Source organism: Oncorhynchus kisutch, linkage group LG1 (genome assembly GCF_002021735.2).
Source record: "Oncorhynchus kisutch isolate 150728-3 linkage group LG1, Okis_V2, whole genome shotgun sequence".
NCBI lineage: Eukaryota > Metazoa > Chordata > Actinopteri > Salmoniformes > Salmonidae > Oncorhynchus > Oncorhynchus kisutch.
In genome coordinates, this window is record NC_034174.2 from 20012928 (window position 1) to 20033725 (window position 20798).

The 20798-nt window shown below is 44.0% G+C and overlaps 1 protein-coding gene across 1 annotated transcript; it reads left to right on the top strand.

Moving 5' to 3' along the window:
* Positions 1-8826: 8826 nt before the first annotated feature.
* LOC109898049 (histone-lysine N-methyltransferase SETMAR-like) lies at positions 8827-15231 on the top strand. The gene is made up of 2 exons (XM_020492808.2): positions 8827-9010; positions 11521-15231. Exons 1-2 carry the CDS (start codon positions 8906-8908, stop codon positions 12328-12330), a joined length of 915 nt encoding a protein of 304 aa, XP_020348397.1. The 5' UTR covers positions 8827-8905; the 3' UTR covers positions 12331-15231.
* The last annotated feature ends 5567 nt before the right edge of the window (positions 15232-20798 follow it).

The window sequence follows — 20798 nt, forward strand, 5'->3', positions numbered from 1 at the left end:
GCCTTCTTTAAAAAGAAGGTGACTCAATTACCACCTCAATTACCACCTCATTGAGGGATTGTGCGACAGATCTCCTGGTAGACGTTGCACGTGTATCCCTTGTCGCAAGCAGAGACGGTGGCTATGGAGACATACAGTATGTCTCCAAATCTCTGGGACAGGGGTACATTCGGGCCTCCACTTCACCCGTCTCCTCGAGTTTCTTTTTTGTGAAGAAGAAGGATGGAGGTCTGCGCCCGTGCATTGACTATAGAGGTCTAAATCAAATCACGGTGAGGTACAGTTACCCGCTACCTCTTATTGCCACGGCGATTGAGACAATGTGGCACGCGTCTTCACTAAACTGGATCTCAGGAGTGAGTACAACCTGGTGCGTATCCGAGAGGGAGAAGAGTGGAAGACGGCATTTAGTACTACCTCAAGGCATTATGAGTACCTCGTCATTCCGTATGGGTTGATGAATGCTCCATCAGTCTTCCAATCCTTTGTAGACAAGATTTTCAGGGATCTGCACGGGCAGGGTGTAGTGGTGTATATTGATGACATTCTGATATACTCCGCTACACGCGCCGAGCACGTGTCCCTGGTACGCAAGGTGCTTGGTCGCCTGTTGGAGCATGACCTGTATGACAAGGCTGAGAAATGCTTGTTCTTTCAACAGTCCGTCTCCTTCCTAGGGTATCGCATTTCCATGTCAGGAGTGGACATGGAGAGTGACCGCATTGCAGCCGTGCATGACTGGCCGACTCCCACCAAAGTGAAGGAAGTGCAGCGATTCGTTGGCTTTGCCAACTACTACCGGAGGTTTATCTGGGGTTTTGGTCAGGTGGCTGCTCCCATTACCTCAATGCTGAAGGGGAGCCTGGTGCGCTTGCAGGGGTCAGCTGGGGCGGACGGGGATTTTTTGGGCACTTGAAGGCTGTGTTTACCTCGGCTCCTGTGTTGGCTCATCCGGATCCCTCTTTGGTCTTCATAGTGGAGGTGGACACCTCCGAGACTGGGATAGGAGCTGTGCTCTCTCAGTGCTCGGGTACGCCACTGAAACTCCGCCCCTGTGCTTTCTTCTCTAAGAAGCTCAGCCCGGCGGAGTGAAACTATGATGTGGGGGACCTGGAGCTGTTGGCTGTCGTTAAAGCTTTGAAGGTGTGGAGACATTGGCTTGAGGGGGCTAAACACCCCTTTCTCATCTGTACTAACCACCGCAATCTGGAGTACATCCGGGCAGCGAGGAGACTGAATCCTCGTCAGGCAAGGTGGGCCATGTTTGTCACCCGTTTTGTGTTTACCCTCTCTTACAGACCAGGCTCCCAGAACGTCAAGGCAGACGCACTGTCCCAGCGTATGACACAGAGGAGCGGTCCATGGATCCCAACCCATACTCCCAGTCTCTTGATTTGTGGCGTTGATAATGTGGGAGCTGGACGCGGACATTGAGCGGGCGTCACGTGCAGAGCCCACTCCCCCTAAGTGTCCAGCTGGGCGTCTGTATGTTCCGTCTGCTGTCCGCGATCGGCTGATCTATTGGGCTCACATGTCCTCCTGGGGTCGGTCGGACGGTGCACTGTATTGGTGGGAAGTTCTGGTGGCCCACTTTAGAAAGAGATGTAAGGGTTTATGTTTCCTCCTGCTCAGTGTGCGCCCAGTGCAAGGCTCCTAGACACCTTCCCAGAAGTAAGTTACAACCCTTACCCGTTCCACAACGGCCGTGGCCGCACCTGTCGGTGGATTTTATAACCGATCTTCACAGGGTAAGACCACGATCCTGGTCGTTGTGGATCGTTTTCAAAGTCCTGTCATCTCCTCCCTTTGCCGGTCTCCCTACAGCCCTACAGATTGCTGAGGCCCTGTTTACACACGTCTTCCGGCACTACGGGGTGCCTGAGGATATAGTGTCTGATCGGGGTCCCCAATTTACGTCAAGGGTCTGGACGGCGTTCACGGAACGTCTGGGGGTCATGGTAGGCCTTACCTCAGGTTTTCACCCCGAAAGTAACGGGCAGGTAGAGTGAGTTAGAGTGAACCAGGATGGTAGAGTGAACCAGGATGTGGGTAGGTTTCTGATGTGGGTAGGTTTTATTGCCAGGACCGGCCGGGGGAGTGGGCGGCTTTCGTGCCCTGGCAGAGATGGCCCAGAACTCGCTCCGCCACTCCTCCACTAACCTTTCTCCATTTCAGTGTGTATTGGGGTATCAGCCGGTTCTGGCTTCATGGCATCCGAGTCAGACAGAGGCTCCTGCGGTGGACGACTGGTTCCAGCGCGCGGAGGAAACATGGGACGCCGCCCACGTCCACCTTCAGCGCGCTGTTCTGCGCCAGAAAGTTGGCGCGGTGAGCACCGGGGGACAGGGTCTGGCTCTCAACCCGAAACCTGCCCCTCCGCCTGCCCTGCCGGAAGCTGGGTCCGTGGTTTGTGGGGCCATTTAAAGTCCTCAGGAGGGTGAACGAGGTATGTTTTAGGTTACAGCTTCCCAACAATTACCGTATTAACCCCTCGTTCCATGTGTCTCTCCTCAGGCCAGTGGTGGCTGGCCCGCTCCAGGAGGCTGAGGTGCGGAGGGTTCCTCTGCCCCCTCTGGATATTGAGGGGGTCCCGGCGGACTCCGCTCGACCCATCCTGGATTCGAGACGTCGGGCGAGGGACCTTCAGTACCTCGTTGACTGGGAGGGGTACGGTCCGGAGGAGGGGTTCCGGTGGAGGACGTGTTAGATCCTTCCCTGCTACGAGAGTTCCACCGTCTCCATCCGGATCGCCCTGCGCCTCGTCCTCCGGCTCGTCCCCGAGGCCGGTGTCGACGCGCGGCTCTGCCGAAGTCGATGCCTCTCCTTGTTCGGGCGGTGCTCGGCTGTCGACGTCACCGGTCTTCTAGCCATCATTGATCTATGTTTCATTTTCCATTGGTTTTGTCTGGTCTTCTTACACACCTGGTTCCAATCCCATTCATTAAATGTTGTGTATTTAACCTTCTGTTTCCCCTCATATCCTTGTCAGAGATTGTTTATTGTTGTGTTTTATGGATTGGTGTGCGATGGGTTCTTGTACCCACATTTATTTTATTATGGACTTTGGTTTTGGAGTTTGTTTTAAGTTGTTAAAATACTCAAATTATACCAAGTTTAATTCTCCTGCACTTGACTTCCCTGCCACCGACATACACGATGTGACAATCACAAAATGTCCAAAATAATAAAGACATGTCTATATACAGCGTTGTAATGATGTGCAAATAGTTAAAGTACAAAAGGGAAAATAAATAAACATAAATATAGGTTGTATTTACAATGGTGTTTTATCTTCACTGGTTGCCCTTTTCTTGTGGCAACAGGTCACAAAATATTGCTGCTCTATCTGGTCAATAAAGACATTTCAAATGTCATATTATGTCTATATACAGTGTTTCTCCCTCTTTTCTCTTTCTCCCCCCTCTCTCTCCCTCCCTCCCTTTCCCACTCTCTCTCTCACCCCCCCCCCCCCCCCCCCCCTTCCCATCCACCTGTTTACATTACCAAAGCAAGTGGAATAGACAATAACTAAACGGGAAAAAAACAAGGGAAATAAACCATCAGAAATGAACAGTAAACATTACACTCACAAAAGTATTATAAGTATATAGACATTTCAACTGTTATGTTATTGGCTATTTACACTGTTGTAACAATGTGCAAGTAGTTGAAATATGATAGGAAAATAAATACACTGATAAATATAGGTTGTATTTACAATGTTTGTGCTCCACTAGTTGCTCTACTACTCTCTTCCTCTCTCTCTCTCCCCATCCCCCTCTCCCTCTTCCTCTCTTCCACTCGCTCTCTCTCCCCATCCCCCCTCCGTCTCCCTCTTCCTCTCTTTCACTCTCTCTCTCTCTCCCCCATCCCCCTCCCTCCCTCTCCCTCTTCCTCTCTTTCACTCTCTCTCCCATCCCCTCTCCCTCTTCCTCTCTTTCACTCTCTCTCTCCCCATCCCCCCTCCCTCTCCCTCTTCCTCTCTTTCACTCTTTCTCTCTCCCCATCCCCCCTCCCTCTCCCTCTTCCTCTCTTTCACTCTCTCTCCTCATCCCCCTCCCTCCCTCTTCCTCTTCCTCTCTTTCACTCTCTCTCTCCCCATCCCCCTCTTTGTCTCTTTCACTCTCTCTCTCTCCCCATCCACCCCTCCCTCTCTCTCTTCCTCTCTTTCACTCTCTCCCATCCCCCCCTTCCCTCTCCCTCTTCCTCTCTTTCACTCTCTCTCTCCCCATCCCCCCCTCCCTCCCTCCCTCCCTCTCCCTCTTCCTCTCTTTCACTCTCTCTCTCTCCCCATTCCCCTCACTCTCTATCTCTCCCCACCCCCCTCCCTCTCTCTCTCTCTCTCTCTCTCTTTCTCTCGTGGACACAGAGGTTAAAAAACAATCAGTAAATCAAATGTACATATCTTTAAAGCCCTTTTTACATCACCAGTTGTCACAAAGTTCTTATACAGAAACCGAGCCTAAAACCCCAAAACACAAAAAAAGAAGTACTGTGGTTAGGAAAAAATCCCTAGAAAGGCAGGAACCTAGGAAGAAACCTATAGAGGAACCAGGCTCTGTGGGGTGGCCATTCCTCTTCTAGTTGTGCCAGGCAGATATTATAAGAGTACAGGGCCATTAAGGCCAGATCGTTCTTCAAGCTTCCAAAGGGTCTGAGGTCAGTTAAATTTGCTCCTGGGTCTGTGTTTTATTACCAGGGGATTGAGGTGAAGCTCTCCTTGACATCATCATCATTGACTCCTTTGACATCCCACTGAGCATAGTCCAATATGTCTTTAAAACAATGTTAAGTTGAAACCCCGACAAATGAGGCAATATATTTTTTTGTCTCTCCACAACTTAACAAGGTTTACTATATCCCATCTGTAACATGGATTTTGATCCATAGCAGGGTAAGTGGAAGTTGAAAATGAATCGATTGGATTCAGGGAGTTTCAGGGAGTGGAGACTCTTGAGCTTGGCTGGGCACGCTGCTCGCAAATTGCTCAAGGCCATAGGACAGGAAAATAATTATACTTATTTAGTTTGATATAATAAAAAACTATTCAAGATGTATTTTAGCATGTATTTAATGTGCATTCTCTATCCTCTTCATAGGATAACTGAATGTATATATTATATTGTATTTATTTGTTCTATTGATTTTTTATTTTTGTTATTGTCTGAGCTGTAACGTCAATGCCTGTGCTTCTATTTTCTGCACTTACCCAGACCTATCTTCATCCTTCTAGCCTGACACTCAACCACAGTACACGAAGGCCAAGGTCCATCACTCTCCATTACTTCAATTCCAGACAGATTAAGGGTTCAATTATTTTCAAATCAGCAGAATGTGCTCTATTATGACCTCAACCTTTCTTCTCCATCTTTGTGAGAGACAAATCTGTGGAATGGCTCTCTCCTCTCCTCCTTCCCCTGGGCCTCCTCCTCCTGGGCAGGCAGCAGTAACCTGCAGTCAGAAGAGAAGAGAAGAAGAGAGAAGAGAGGACAAGGGAGCTGAGTAATGGGTGAGACGTGACTTTTGGGTTTTTCTGTGAAGAAATATCATCTTGACACCTTCTGAGAGTCTCTCACCAGTGGCTTGTACAGACTTGCAACACCAGGCATGTGATTCCCTTGGTTCCCCCTGCGTTAACATGAAACTTGTGTCCTCTATTCCACTACTGTATGAACATCTAGTCGGCTGTTTTGTTGCTGTTGTAATATTCATCATCAGTTGTATTTAGCTGGGTAACAATTTAGTCATCAGACTTCACACGACTGTAATAGACAGTTGAGTTTGTGCTCCAACAGTGATGGTTTAAAAACACTGCAAACCTTGGGGGGGAGGATGACCATGCCTGACTCTACCTAATTGCTTTGTGAAATGTTGTCATGTGAGTAAATCATGCTGCTGTTGCCTAGCAGCAGAGGAAGTCTTCTGACAAGTCTCTGAGGATGCCTGCTCCAGGGCGTGAAAATTCAAGCTGAAGCCATTCTACACACAGACCTACATACAACCTTCATGTCACTTCACTGGAGAGGGAGGAAAAGTTTGTCAACGTGTTTGTACATTGTGTCAATGTACATTACCTCCATGTCTGTTAATGTGTTTAATTATTCTATATTTGTTTCTATGTTTTCTTTCTTTTTTACCTTTCACCAATCCTTCTTGTTTGGCAACCTCTGTTGTTTCCAGAAGCTGTCCTCCTCTTTGTTTCATTGGCAGTGGGTCCGTAGCCTTTTATGCACTGGGAGAACCGTGATGGGAGGCTCCTTTGAGAAGCACAGGGAAATGGCACAGGCAGAGTCCTAGTAATCAAGCCCATTCAGGATAACAAAGGGAAACGGGGGTAGCCTTTGAAATGTTGTTTTTTTTGTTCTCCAAAGTCAAACAAGACAGTGAGCAGCATGCCACAGCAACTTTCCCCACAACACAAGCTGAGAGAAGCATCACTGGCAATTTGAAGCCAAGTCAATCAACAGAGAAGCAGAGGACATGGTCTATCATGGTTTTGATTCACTGGCTGTCCAACCACATGTATTATGCCCTTCAAAGTCCAGGTCTTCTGTGATGTTGTCTTCTCATTAAACACAAAATAGTTCATTAAAGATCCCCAACAAGCTCTGTCAACAGGAGAACAGAAGGTAAGGGATGTACTTCATCCTATTGTCAAGCACTATTGTGAGAGCCAGACAATGTAAAGTCATTTTAATTACATAGAGACCTTAATTAAGAAAAACAAGCTGGTACTTCTGGTACTTTAGCACCAATTTTCAAATGGGAAGTCCACTCAAAACACATTCCCTCTTTCTCAGGAGAGGGAGGGGGGATGGGGAGAGAAAAAGAGTGAAAGAGAGGAAGAGGGAGAGGGAGGGGGGATGGGGAGAGAGAGAGTGAAAGAGAGGAAGAGGGAGAGGGGATGGGAGAGAGAGTGAAAGAGAGGAAGAGGGGTAAATGTAATGTATTTGTGTGGACTGAGTTTGCAGCACTCAGGGAATCCAGAGAGATAAACTTCAAGCTGTGTGGGTAGAATGTTATACAGTCTAGCTAAATACTATTTCAACCTGTACTGTTTGCTTATTTTTCAGCAGACAGGGAGGCAGAAGCACACAGTAAGAGGACAAACGTGCTGATGGGAGTTAATATTTTATAGAGATTGGAGGACATAAGAAAAAATATATATACCACATTTGCTGACTGTACAGACCTGGGCTCATCGATCAGTTAATCATCATGACAGCCATCAATAATCTTAAACGCTCTGTCCATATCTAAAGTCAGTTAACTACTGTCCTCTTCAATGCCCTAACGGCATTCATTTGGTTTACATTGTATTGCACTCCCAGGAGAAATTCAGTAAAACTCAAAATCACGAATGGAGTTTTTTCACAAGGATATTGTAAACGAGAGAGGATAGCGGGAGTATTCTCAGAGGAAGAGGACAAACGGTCAGTTGTGTGTGCAGCTGAGATGCCAGCCAGCAATGTTGCAATGTGACCTCTCTCCATCTGCTTCCTTCAGCCACTTGAGTCCAAACCTATGCATTTATTATGTATGACTACATGAAAACAACATCATGCCATGGTACGGATATAGCTGAAAACTGCCAAAATGACTCCCCTGAAAATAAAAAAATGTTCTGCATCCTGTCCAACATCTATGCCTTTGTACAAAAAGCGAACTTAAAGGAAATCCTGATGACCGCATTGTTTGTTTTAAGGCCAGGCAGTATCTCTCTCAGCAGTATCACACCATATTGGACAGGATAGTGACTGAGGAAGAAGGTAAACAGAAGCCTGGAATCACGACTTTCCTTCTTAATTTCCTATCCCCTCCCCATGGGTCTGAGGAACAGATGGAGCGTGGTGCTTCCAAACCCCATCATTACAGGATGGATGATGTCACTCACTGGCAGGATGGCAGGGTTGCTTCCAATGTTGTTCATTTGGTGTGTCATTATCTCCAAGGTAACACTGGTCAACCTGTTGCATCCTGACTGCTTGCATCACTGCCTGGAATGGCAACTGCTCGGCATCCGACTGTAAGGCGCTACAAAGGATAGTGCGTACGGTCCAGTACATCACTGGAGCCAAGCTTCCTGACATCCAGGACCTATATACTAGGTGGTGTCAGAGGAAGGTCCCAAAAATGGTCAAAGAATCCAGTCACCCAAGTCATAGAGTGTTCTCTCTGCTACCGCACGTCAAGCGGTACCGGAGTGTAAAGTCTAGGTCCAAAAGGCTCCTTAACAGCTTCTACCCCCATAAGACTGCTGAACAATTAGTCAAATGGCCACCTGGACTATTTGCATTGACCCCCACTGCTTTGTTTTTGCACTGCTGCTACTTTTTACTTTACTTTATTTTTTACTTTAGTTTATTTAGTAAATATTTGTATAACTCTATTTTCTCAAAACTGCAATGTTGGTTAAGGGCTTGTATGTAAGCATTTCACGGTAAGGTCTACACCTGCTGTATTTGGCTCATGTGACACATAAAATTGATTTGATTTGAGAGGAAGGGAAGGTCCTTGCTCCTCATTCACGCATGTGTCAGGTTGTCCCCCTCACTCTCCAGCTGGGTTCAAACTAATTTGTTTGAGCTCATATGATGTGGGAACCACAGTACACGTTTCCCTCCTATGGCCATGTTTTATTAGCTAGATAACAATGCCCTACCGTGATTCATTGCGCGATGACTGTACCTGGGTCTCTTTGTCAAGTCTCACAGCGCCACATACCGCAAAAATTGCATAAATGCATAGTGAGATTGTGCTCCAAGGCCGCTAGGTGGCGACATTGTAAAACATTCACACTAGACTTTCCGGAAGCGTCTCTTCTTTGAGTGTTGTAGTGCCTTTTCTCGGTTGACATGTTTCTCTAGCTTGCTAAATTTGAGAGCTGAACATTTAGCGAGAAAATATGAGTATAATAAAGGTTTTTGATCAGTATTTGTGCAAGGGTCTCGAAAATGTTCCAGTTTTACGAGAGGGTAATGTCAGCAAAGAAGAATATTCTGAATTTCAGGTAAAATGCTTTATGTAGCTAGTCGTAGCTGACTGGTTAGCCCATGCCAATACAACGAGCCAGCAATCTTACCTAGAAATTTTTCGGCACCATTATTCCACGTGTGTAATTGTTTATATGGGTAAACCATAGTTACTTAGCCTATGCTACACTGTGATAATGAAACTAATGCATCTTCTTGCATTGGTGCTTGTAAACAATGCTCTGATGAGAAGCATGTTGAAGTCAATGAAGTAGCAGTTTTCTTTATATTCGGGGGAAATAACAAAAGGTGCAACAACCTAATTTCTTTGCAATATGAACATTTAGAAATGTTTTCTTAGAGTTCGCAACATCATGTCTGGTCGAGGACCTAAAATCAGTTGCGGTCAGTGCCGTTTAAGATGAGGACGATTTTTTTTTTATTATAGCATAAGGATGACTGTCATTCATCTTCCATTCACCCAGTTCAATGTAACAGCGATAGGTTTAGGCTACTACATGATACTAACTTTTTCCCTATACCCATCATGAGTTTGCTACAACCTAGCCTATGAATTAAAGTTTCTAACATAGGTGACACCCTGACGGTGACATTCAATACCGCCTTGCACACTCTTGCCTGCATGTAGCTGATATAGGGTGTAATCATTAGTCCAAAAGTTGCAAACAAGAGTTTTTATTGGACAAATGTAGGTATGTTTATCCCCACTGTGTTCCATTTGCTTCTATTTAAGAAACATTTTTCAACAGAATCAGCGGAATGAATACACTCCATATCACACGTAAACACAGTTCACGTTCATAGTATTACTTCTCGCATGCGCTCTCCTCCTCTCACCTCTTCCCTTCCCTTGTGGACGTCCATACACAACACATCAGCTGTATGTGACCAGGCAAAAACAAAAACATTCCAAGCCAAACTGCTACATACAGCCTACATCGTTGTCACCATATTTGCTAAAGTAACGTCATAGTCAGCATAGCTAATATAATTAACTCGTTAGTATACCCGCTACAATCATGCAGTAATGTTAGTGTACAGTCAGTAAGCAGTTACACCGGTGGGCCCCGGTGGCAATGCATTTGTAAAACCAGAAGCTTACCTAGACTTGGAAGAGTTCCAGTGTTGTGTTTGATGTCATAGCCAGCTAGCTAACATAGCATCCCTCTGTTTGAGCAGGGTGTTTCAGTAGGCTGAACTAGCTAGCTGCATTTGCTAGTTAAGTCAATGAAACTGAAAGTGAAAAAAAAAATGGAAAAAAGTCTCTCTTTCTCTCTTGCTTCTCCTTCATTTTGGAAGAAATACATTTTTTCAAAACTGTTAAACTATTGTCTTTATCTCTCTTTGAGGCAACTACTCACCACATGTTATGCACTGTAGTGCTAGCTAGCAGTAGCTTATGCTTTCAGTACTAGATTCATTCTCTGATCCTTTGATTGGGTGGACAACATGTCAGTTCATGCTGCAAGAGCTCTGATAGGTTGTAGGACATCCTCCAGAAGTTCATAATTACTGTGCAAGTCTATGGAAGGGAGTGAGATCCACAAGCCTCCTAAGTTTTGTATTAAAGTCAATGTACAGGGACGAGGACAGAAGCTAGCTGCACTGGCTACACCATGGTGCTACAGAGTGCTGTGGAGGCTACTGTAGACCTTCTTTGCGTTTTTTTGTGTGTGTTTTAATCAATTATTTGGTGACGTGATTATATTTAGTATAGTTTCATCTTAAAAGGATCACTTTTTAATGTTTATTTTATTTTTATGAAATTCACTGAGGAGGATGGTCCTCCACTTCCTCTTCTGAGGATCCTCCACTGTTTAAAATCAATAAAACCCATTGGAAACTGTGTGGTAATGATAATGGGCCTACATTTATACAGTTACTTGACTGTGTCCAGCTCACTAATAATCACCTAAATTGAAATTAGACAGTCAGGGAGTATTGCAAATTCCAAATACAATGGCTAGAGGACAATCTTTTTCAAAATCTAATGGCAAGGAAATCATTTATAACCAATTTTCAGTGCGGACCTCATTGAAGACCAAATGCGGTCCCCAGGGCAAAATTAGTTTGACACCCCTGCTGTAGACACCGGTATAAAGAACGGCTGTAGATCTTCATTCAGGCTGTCTAAACTGTTTTCTGCCAGCTGGTGGCAGCACAATATCATCACTGGCCTCCACTTGGACTGTCTGGTCAAATAGAGAGAATCTGAAATAGGCTATTGTAACTACTGAACCTTCAGAACTGCACCACTTTACAATCTCCTTACATGTCTTTCTCTTTGAGATTTTCACCACGGCTTGCTTAAAGGAACATAGCTATGCATGATTGGATGATATTACAGGGGGGGAAAACATAGCTTCTATGTGTGATTGAATAAGCTTTTTCTCCTCTAAACAAGTGAAATTCCCCAGAGCCTAATATCTTGAGTGGTTGTTTTTATAAAAAAAAAATTGGTCTGATTACCTTTGTATCTGATAAAAAACTTCAGTCCCCTCTCCTCCATCTGTCTCCTTGGTTTCAGTATTCTCCAGAGAACATCCAGGGGCCGGGATGTGACATAGACCCCAGTGAGGTGACTCTTCCTGGATGCTCCTGCTACGCCTACTCCTGCCTTAGAGAGAGCTGCTCCTGCATGCAGACTTACGGACAGACATGCAGACAAACGTACGACAGCCACGGCCGACTCCAAGACCAGGGGGATACGGAGACTGGTTACTGCAGGCCTGTGTTTGAGTGTAACGCCTTGTGTGGCTGTAGTGAGGCCTGCTGTAACCGGGTGGTCCAGAGAGGCCTGGGGCTCAAGTTGTGTGTCTACCCCACAGAGGACAGAGGCTGGGGCGTGCGAGCGCTGGAGCCCATCCCCTGTGGAACCTTTGTGTGTGAGTATGCCGGGGAGGTGATCGACTTTGAGGAGGCCAGACGCAGACAGCTTGCTCAGGGGCTTGAGGACAACAACTACATAATTGCTGTGCGGGAGTATGCTGGCCAGGGCCCGGTCAGTGAGACCTTTGTGGACCCAACTGTGGTTGGGAATGTGGGGCGTTTTCTGAACCACTCCTGCCAACCCAACCTGTTCATGGTGCCTGTCCGGGTGCACTCCCTGGTGCCCAGGCTGGCCCTGTTTGCTGGCAGGGACATCACCCCTCAGGAGGAGCTCACATTTGACTACTCAGGGGGCTATAGCAATACACCCACTGTGGAGAGGTTGGTCCAGAGTGACCCTGGGACAGAGGCCAGTGAGACAGGTACCCTCCAGAGGAAACCATGCCACTGTGGTGCCCAGAACTGTTCCCAATTTCTGCCACTGGATTTATCTGTTCTCAACAATTAGATTAGAGGGATGCATTTATTTGGTAAATGTTTATACATTGATGTTTTGTTATTTGAAGTGATCATGTTGTACTGGAAAGGAGAGACACTTTGCACTGAACCCTTTTTTTGTTGTTTCTGTTGAATACAACTCTCTGTTGAATCACTAACACAGGCTTCTGGGGTATTCATCCTATGCTTACCAGTGTGGCATCCATCTGGCTTAAAGATGAAATCTGGGATTGGTGCCTCCATCTAGAATAAAGGGGAAATCTGGGATTGGTGCATCCATTTTGAATTCATACTGTCATTAAGGGCTCATGAGCTTAGTTCAACTGTCTTAACCCATCAGAACCCAAACTATAAGCCTGTTTGTAATTCTAAACAAACTGTAATTCTAAACAAACACAGTATAGTTTCAAAACATGGTTCAAATGTAATTGATGGTCAGTAGCTCTCTATCAATTTTAGAGTGGATACAGCCCCAACTCTCAGCTGTTTACCATAACAAGTGCCAGGGTGCCATTTTTGATGACCCACTTTTCTGTCACGACTGCCCACTATCTCACTGTCCCCACCCACTTTCTGTTGGATGGCATCGCTGATCTGATATAAAGATACAGCATTTCTATCACAAAGTATAAACTTCATCTGTGTTGTGCAGACCAGCTAAAAGCTCTCTCTGTCAGAGAGTACTTGTGCTATGTGGGGCACGTCCCACCAGACCTAGCTATCAAAACACTTCAGTCCACAAGTGGCCTATATATAAGCCCTCGCCCCATATCTCACTGACAGCAGATTCATCTAGCAGGTCTTTATATTAACTATGCACTGACTGATACTGACTACAGCAAAAGAGGGGTCTGGCTTTGTAGGGTTTTGTATACTTATAAGAATAATATGTGCTCATCTGCTCATAGATTGGCACAACAATGTTGTATGCAAAGACATTTCTCTCTCAAAAGACGTCCATTTAACCTTAAAAGATATATAGCATACACGTTGGTGGTATCTTGTCCCCATCCCTCAACTTTACAAATATCTCTGTGGTCTTTCAACACAGTGTCCTCCTGAAGGTATCTTCAGCTCTTCATTGGAGCCAAGAATCTCCAGAGGTGTGAGCAATTAAGAAGGGCCGGAGGGTATTTTAATATAGTAACGGGTCTTATTCCCCTGCCACGGGAGGGGCCAAGGTGTCCTGCTTTACTGTGACCATTCTTAAATCAAGCCCCTCCTTTCAAACTGCCCCACTTTCAGTCTAGACCCGCTTTCATCCCAGCTGCTTATTAATATCCACATCTAGGTTAATTAGCACAGAGACCGTGGTGTGTTCCATCCAGAAATAAGACCAGCACTCCAGTCACGTTGGGGGACGGAGGAGAGCAGCGTGGCTCAACCACTGGGTAGACTCATTTTACTTCACCCAGGACAAAGGGTTGGCGGAATTGGCACATTTTAGACCGTCCTATTGGTCCTGAAGTAAATCTTTGACCAGCCGAGGCACCATACGAGCTGAAATGAATGCACCCATCCTCTCTACCATGGTTTGGAGATGGAAGGCCTAAGCCAATCAGAGTTAACCATCAGGTGGATTTGTTTTTCTTTGTTAGAGAGAGAGATGAACTTTAATGCATCAACCTAGATTTTTTCTCAGCTAACGTATGAGGGTTCCCTTTGCTCTATTTGTTTAGTTATGTTTGGTTATGGTCCAAATGTTCCATGGCAACCCTTCTGCTGTCATCCCACTCCTATCACAGGTAGCACAGTATATCACAGAAACACCTTTGACCAGTGATATTTTGCTTTAATCAAGGTAGAGGTCTGGTTGGTATGTGTTAGCAGGTGACAGCTATTTTGGACAGGTGATTGGACACCAAGGATTATTTATTTATTACGTTTATTTGAGATGGACAATGTACAACAAAACATACGTCTCAGTGTATGAGAAGTGATGCACCAGATTGAGCTGACAGCTAATTTACATCTGCAGTCACCGGTTGTAGGCATGATGCAGGCAGGCAGTGTTCCACACAAACTGTTCAGGACTGGTGCTGGAACTCAGTGCCTCATTCCCAGGACAGTCATCTAGCAACCAGCAGTTAACCACATGATATGAACTTCCTCCTGGTGATTACAGTGGTCAGCTGCTACAGCACAGCCCTGGTGACAGTCACACTAGTCACAACACTTAAGAGGGACAGACATTTATTGTAGACTACAGTGAGGTTAAACCCAGCTAGCACATTTGATTCCTTGGAAGTTGTGGGAATGTATGTTTTTGTTTTCCCATTTATTCTGGATACGAAGCCATACGTTTCCTGACCTTTAAACTGAACGTTTTCTAAATTTCGCCTGTTCTGGGAATGTTAATTGTTAGGTTGCAGGGAGGTTCTGTGAACGTTTTGCTATGAACGTTTTCCCTGAAAGTTTTCCTGGGAGGCTTTGTTAACATTCTGAGATCGGAAATGATATTTTATTTGAAGCTAATTAAATTACGTTCTTTGAAATTGTTTCAATAAGAATTTTATTAACACTGCTAGCTTAGGTTAACTGTTTTGAACTCCAAGCACAGAGAGGACACATGGGAATTAATTTGTTTTAGTCATTAATCATGCAAACAGATCAAATGTTTTATTGTTCTATGACATCAGTGAGATTCAAACCTATGGTCTTCTACTCTCTATCCAGGGAATTAGTCCACTGTGCCACCAGGATGGAGCTAGTGTGCCATGTTTTTTTAAACTCATATGAAACTGTTCATTTTAGTCTATTTAAACAGACTCAATTTCAAAGGAAACAAGCACTCATTAAGATGACACCTGAACACACTTAACGAGATAGAGGATAGAGATAGTTTGGTTGATGCTGAGAACGGAATGTATATGTTTTTAAATAACATTTTTATCATTTTCTTTCAACATTACTAATGTTTTCTTGTGTTTTTTTATGGAAAGTTTCCTTAATGTTCTGAGCACATGACTTTAAATAGAACCATGCGGAAACCTGCAGAAAACGTTACTCTGAAGTACTGTTCCCACAGAAGAATGTTGTTTTTTAGCGTTCTCTGAATGATCTTGAGAATATGACTTTAAATAGAAACATGAGGAAACCTGCAGAAATGTTATGCTGAAATACTGACATTTCTACAGAAGAAAGTTGTTTCTTAACGTTCTCTGAATAATCTGAGAACATTACTTTAAATAGAACCACGAGGAAACCTGTAGGAAACATTATGGGAAGGTTGTATGCTAAATAACCATAGGACAACCACGCTCTCACCAAGCTCTAAGAAACATATGGTTCTCAGAACGTTATGTGCTAGCTGGGTACTGTCCTTCTGTCTACAATATACAGTAGGTCATACCTGTACCATTTGAACTCTCTTTGACCTCCAGAAAAATGTATAGGGACAAATGTTTTGCTCAATTCTTCATCTAAAATGAGCATGGTATTGCCTAGTAAGAAAATGTATATTGTGCTCTATTTTATGAGTTCAGGGAGAATGTGTTATTGTCCTAGATGCATAGTACTGGTTGATCTAGTAGTTTGTCTTGAAAATAAAAACTTGACTTGCCATAGTGAGCTCCATACATATAATCAGCGGAATATTGAAGCCAGTGTTGTGGTGGTACACTTTCTGGACACTTTCTTTTGTGTGAGTGTCCAATGACACAATCTTTCCACATTTTACAGCTCTTAACTGGCCATTGCAGTGCCTTGTTTTCCACTGATGCTAGGTACATAAAGGGCTGCCAATATGACTTTAACGTGATAGAGACAACAAGAAGCGAGTGTAGAGTCTATTTCAGGATGAATCACCAGTGTAGTAATAAGGCCTGGCAGCCTGTCATCTCTGAAGTGGAGCACCTCTCTAATGAGGGAACAGATGTCATTGCCACCAAACTTGGGGCCAATTTTTTTTTTTTATCGAGTCAACATAGATAAAAATAGATCTGTTGGAGCCACAGCTGTGAGAATAAAAAATCTAATTTCAAGACAATAGTTAGTAGTGTTTCAGGGCTTTGGAGTTGTTTTGTAGATATTTGTATAGAGAAATGTGACAAAATTGTGTATCATCGAAACATTTGTGTTTTCTCTCTAAGATGTAACAATCCTATTACCAGTGTTCTCTCTCTCACCACAGTCCGTGACAATCTCTGATAATACAACACATTTGGTGTTTGATTGGAACATCTTTGTGTGATGTTTTCACACATTCCTGTGCCTTGAATTGTCCCTGTTTTGGTAGATGGATTGTCTACTGTATATTCATGGAAACATATGTACATTGGGACAGTACAACAGATACTGAACATATGTAACCTTAGTATGTATAAGCATGACAGTGAAAGCTGGTCAGTGAGGCTGTAGCTCTGTCTGGTTAGTCGGCTGACTGGGTCTAAAGGAATTACCTGCTGTTAAAGGGGATCTGGTTCTATGTGTTAAATAGGTGAGTTGATCATCACCCCTGCATTGCTTTCTAGATGTTCACCTTGTTCAAAGGAGGGGCTCGTTGGTGCAGTCATCACACTCTTGAAATGTGGAGAATCACACTCTTCCATTTTTAGGTCCACTAATTTAAATGCTGACAATCTGAGGCAAACACCACCTGGTAGACAATATGTTCTAGTTCATCTCTATTATGCTGAAATCAAGAGCACGGGGTGAAGAGACATTAGTATTTTGGTCTACAAAATGCGTATGAGTGGATGGTATGACAATATACTGTACACATGAGTAGAATGAATGTCCCATGATATCAAGCATTTATTCTGTCACCCTTGAAGTGATGGGCTGTGTATTTCCTTTTACCAAAGATGCAAATCAATTCTAAATGCCTGCAAAGAATAATGTGTAGGAAAATCCATGATGTGAAAATCATTTTTCACACTTTGAGAGCAGCAACAGAAATAATAGCACAAACCAGTAGGCCTAATTAGAATGTCTCTATAGCTGGTTTAATAAGCATGTTTCCATAGGGGATAGCGAAGCCATTATACCGGCATAATTGTATTTTATTTTTAGTGAGAAAGAACTCTACCCTGTAGGGCACAGCATCAGTTCCTGTTCTTTTGACAACAAGACCCAAGTGAAACTGAACCCTAGACCTGTACTCCGAAGAGAGGAGAGGGCAGTGAAATTCATGAGAACGTGCTGTGTCACTAGACATTTGAAAAGGAACCGCATCTTGAATCTGTTGGGCATAAAAAATATATGTATCCTAAATTGTCATCTGGTCTCAACTCCAATTACAAGGGTTATTTTTTTCTCCCAACATCCTCATAGCAACTTTTGTCCTGTTTCTGTCACTCGCATCTTCATGCAACCAAATCCAGAAACCTGTCTGTCCGCAGGCTGCTGTCCTACGACACATTCTAGCCAATAGCATTTGAAACATCCAATGTTATCAATGGGGGTATTCTACTTAATCTGGCATTTATTTTTACATTTCTGGCTTGGTTGACTTGATGGGATGCAAATGAAGGGAGGACAGGGAGGAAAGGAAGTTGCTTTCAGAGAGCTCAGTACTCCCATGCAGGCATGGCTTATAGTATAATGTAGGGGGGGGGGCACTTCTGAGATAGATAAACCAACCAGCCATGTTCTGTCCTCTGTCTCACTGGGATCTGAACCACATGGTTCATAACAGAGGTGTAAGGGGCTGGCTGCTAAAGTCTGGTAAACTCCATTAGCTTTGAACATGCAGCGGCTCCTCTGAAGAAAGAGCTTATTCATAGTCTGCACACCACACGTCATAGATGGAACGAGCTGCATGGGGAAAGCAGCATAGAAACTGTTGACAGTTATGTGTCTCGCCTGTCAGGGGAGCAAAATCAAAGTGGTTCTCTGGTAGAGTGTTAGGGTCAAAAGTACAACACCCTGATGGAATGAATATTTCTGTGTTTGAAGAGCCTTTCCTGGGTCTAACCTGATCTGCTCTGTTACATTCACTGTGTAGTGTAAGCTTCACATCGTCACAAAAACTAACTCATGCCAAGAAGCCCCATCAGTAGAGCAGAACATGGAGAAGACAGGATATAGTGGGTTACTGACCTTGAAACCTGGCACATTCTGAAAAACAGAAGGTTTGACCCAGCTTGCATACACAGAAGCTAGAGAAAGGTACTGCAATGTTAAATCTGAGGAATGGAGGAGAGAGGAACTGTCTCTGGAGTCATTGCTCCCAGCAGTGTCATGGTTCACTGTACCAGATACAGGAGATGGTGAGAGTGCAGTGCTCCCTCTTCATATCCATTACCATGTCTTTCCATATAGTTGTTTTGTATTTCTCCTATCAAAAGCACATCACTTATGGTGTGCTGGCCTGGGCCCAAAAAATATTGTAATCAGAAAGTAGTGCCCATCTAGTTACATGAGAAAACTCAAGAGGGCTTACAGTTGGTCATCCACTACAAATGGAGACAGATTTCACCAGATAATGACACAAAACAAAGGCAGTACGTCTTTATTATGGAATATATCAGAGAGGAAGCTCATAATTATTTCCTAATAATGAAAGCAATAGCTGCACATAATACCAGAGTTTCTTTGTTGCTTTGGTTGTAATTGAGTTTGGCCTCGCTATCATCATTTTGATCAATACGAGGATTAGATTAGAGACAGGGCCCACACAGAAATAACAACATTGAGACTCAGACAAGGCTTGTGAATCAAGATAATCATCTATAGGTAACTGCTAAAATAAAGGAAACACCAACATAAAGTGTCTTAATAAGGCGTTGGGCCACCACGAGCCAGAACAGCTTCAATGCACCGTGGCATAGATTCTACAAGTGTTTGGAACGCAGTCTCATGCGCCACTCCAGAATCTCCCTTGCTATTCGGGATCCCTACCCCATTGAAGTTGAAATGTAAAAAGTTTAATGTAAGGGTAAGGATTAGGTTTAAGGTTAGGGTTTAGGGTAGGGATCCCAGATAGCACTAACCCTCCAGAGTCTCCCATAAGTGTTCAATTGGGTTGAGTTCTGGTGACTGAGATGGCCATGGCATATGGTTGACATTATTTTCATGCTCATCAAATCATTCAGTGACCACTCATACAAAGCCATGGTAGCCAAAATAATTGCATGCCCAGAATTTTTATACATTACCCTAAGAATGATAGGATGTTAATTACTTAATTAACTCAGGAATCACACCTGCGTGTGGAAGCACCTGCTTTCAATACACTTTGTACATTATCCTTCAATTACTTACATTTCTAGTGTTTCCATTATTTTGGCATTTACCTGTACATTTACACCCACACACAATGTTGGCAGAGGAATGGCGTCAGGCAGGATCAGTCAGACACAGTGGTTCTAAAACTGAAAACACACACACAAGCATTCACATACACACATACTAAACATTCCCTCAAATCTCACATACACCCACACACATGGGGAATGCATTTAGTCATCCCACTCTCTGTTTAACATTCTGTGCATTAAGTAGTTGTTGCAGTCTTTTCTGTGTGAGAACAGAAAGGAACAGAAAATCCTATCAGAAACAGACACATGTCCCAGAGTACTAAAGGCCATATCCACCATAAGCCAGACTGTCAGTGTTTCTGGCTTTGTCACTGTCGCTAAGCTCCCTGTCTATGACCGTTTACTGCTAAAATAATCTATCTCGATGTCTGAGCAGTTTGTTGTTTTAGTTTAGCTGTGGGAAGAATAACTCTTTGGGTAAAGCAAACACTACCAAATATCCCTATTCCTTTGTATGCTTATAACCATATGATTCTTATTAGAAACAGGGCTGACTACTCTCTTGATAAAAGGCCTTATTTAAGCAATAAGCCTCGAGGGGGTGTGGTATGTGGTCAATATTCCACGGCTAAGGGCTGTTCTTAACCACAACGCAACGCGGATTGCCGCGTAGCCGTGGTATGTTGGCCATGTACCACAAACCCCAGCGGTGCCTTATTGCTGTTATAACTGGTTACCAACCTAATAGAAGGGTAAAAATACATCTTTAGCCATACCTGTTGTATACTGTCTGATATACCATGGCTTTCAGCCAATCAGCATTCAGAGCTCCCTCATCCAATTTACAATTAACATTATACAACGGGTGGGTCTAATCCTGAATGCTGATTGGTTAAAGCCGCATTCCAACCGTTGTCTAATCCACAAGTCACCACTGGCTAAATCTACAGTATGATGTTAAAATGCCGATTTACTCTATTCCACCTGACTGTACAATCCACCGTCTCATCAGCCCAGCCAAACAATTTATAAACTTGATCTCTACTATAAAAAGCATCTAGACATTATCTCACATTTCTTTTCGACTAACATTTAGTTTGCAACAGCGGAGATTTGTATACACCTTGCTGTCTGGGTCTTTTTCTCCGACATTTGTGACATCTCCGCCATTGTTTCAATATTCAAATTCGATCTCCAGCTGTCCCATAGTAATGAACGTGTCGGGATGAGACAGACAGGGAGGCAGCGTTTCTCAACCAGTTGAAATCATGAATCA

Bases quoted from the DNA above. Each gene is read 5' to 3' on its own strand.
- LOC109898049 (XM_020492808.2), top strand. From the start codon at position 8,906: ATGAGTATAATAAAGGTTTTTGATCAGTATTTGTGCAAGGGTCTCGAA. The intron at 9,011-11,520 runs GTAAAATGCTTT...CCTTGGTTTCAG, and splicing joins AAGAATATTCTGAATTTCAG to TATTCTCCAGAGAACATCCA.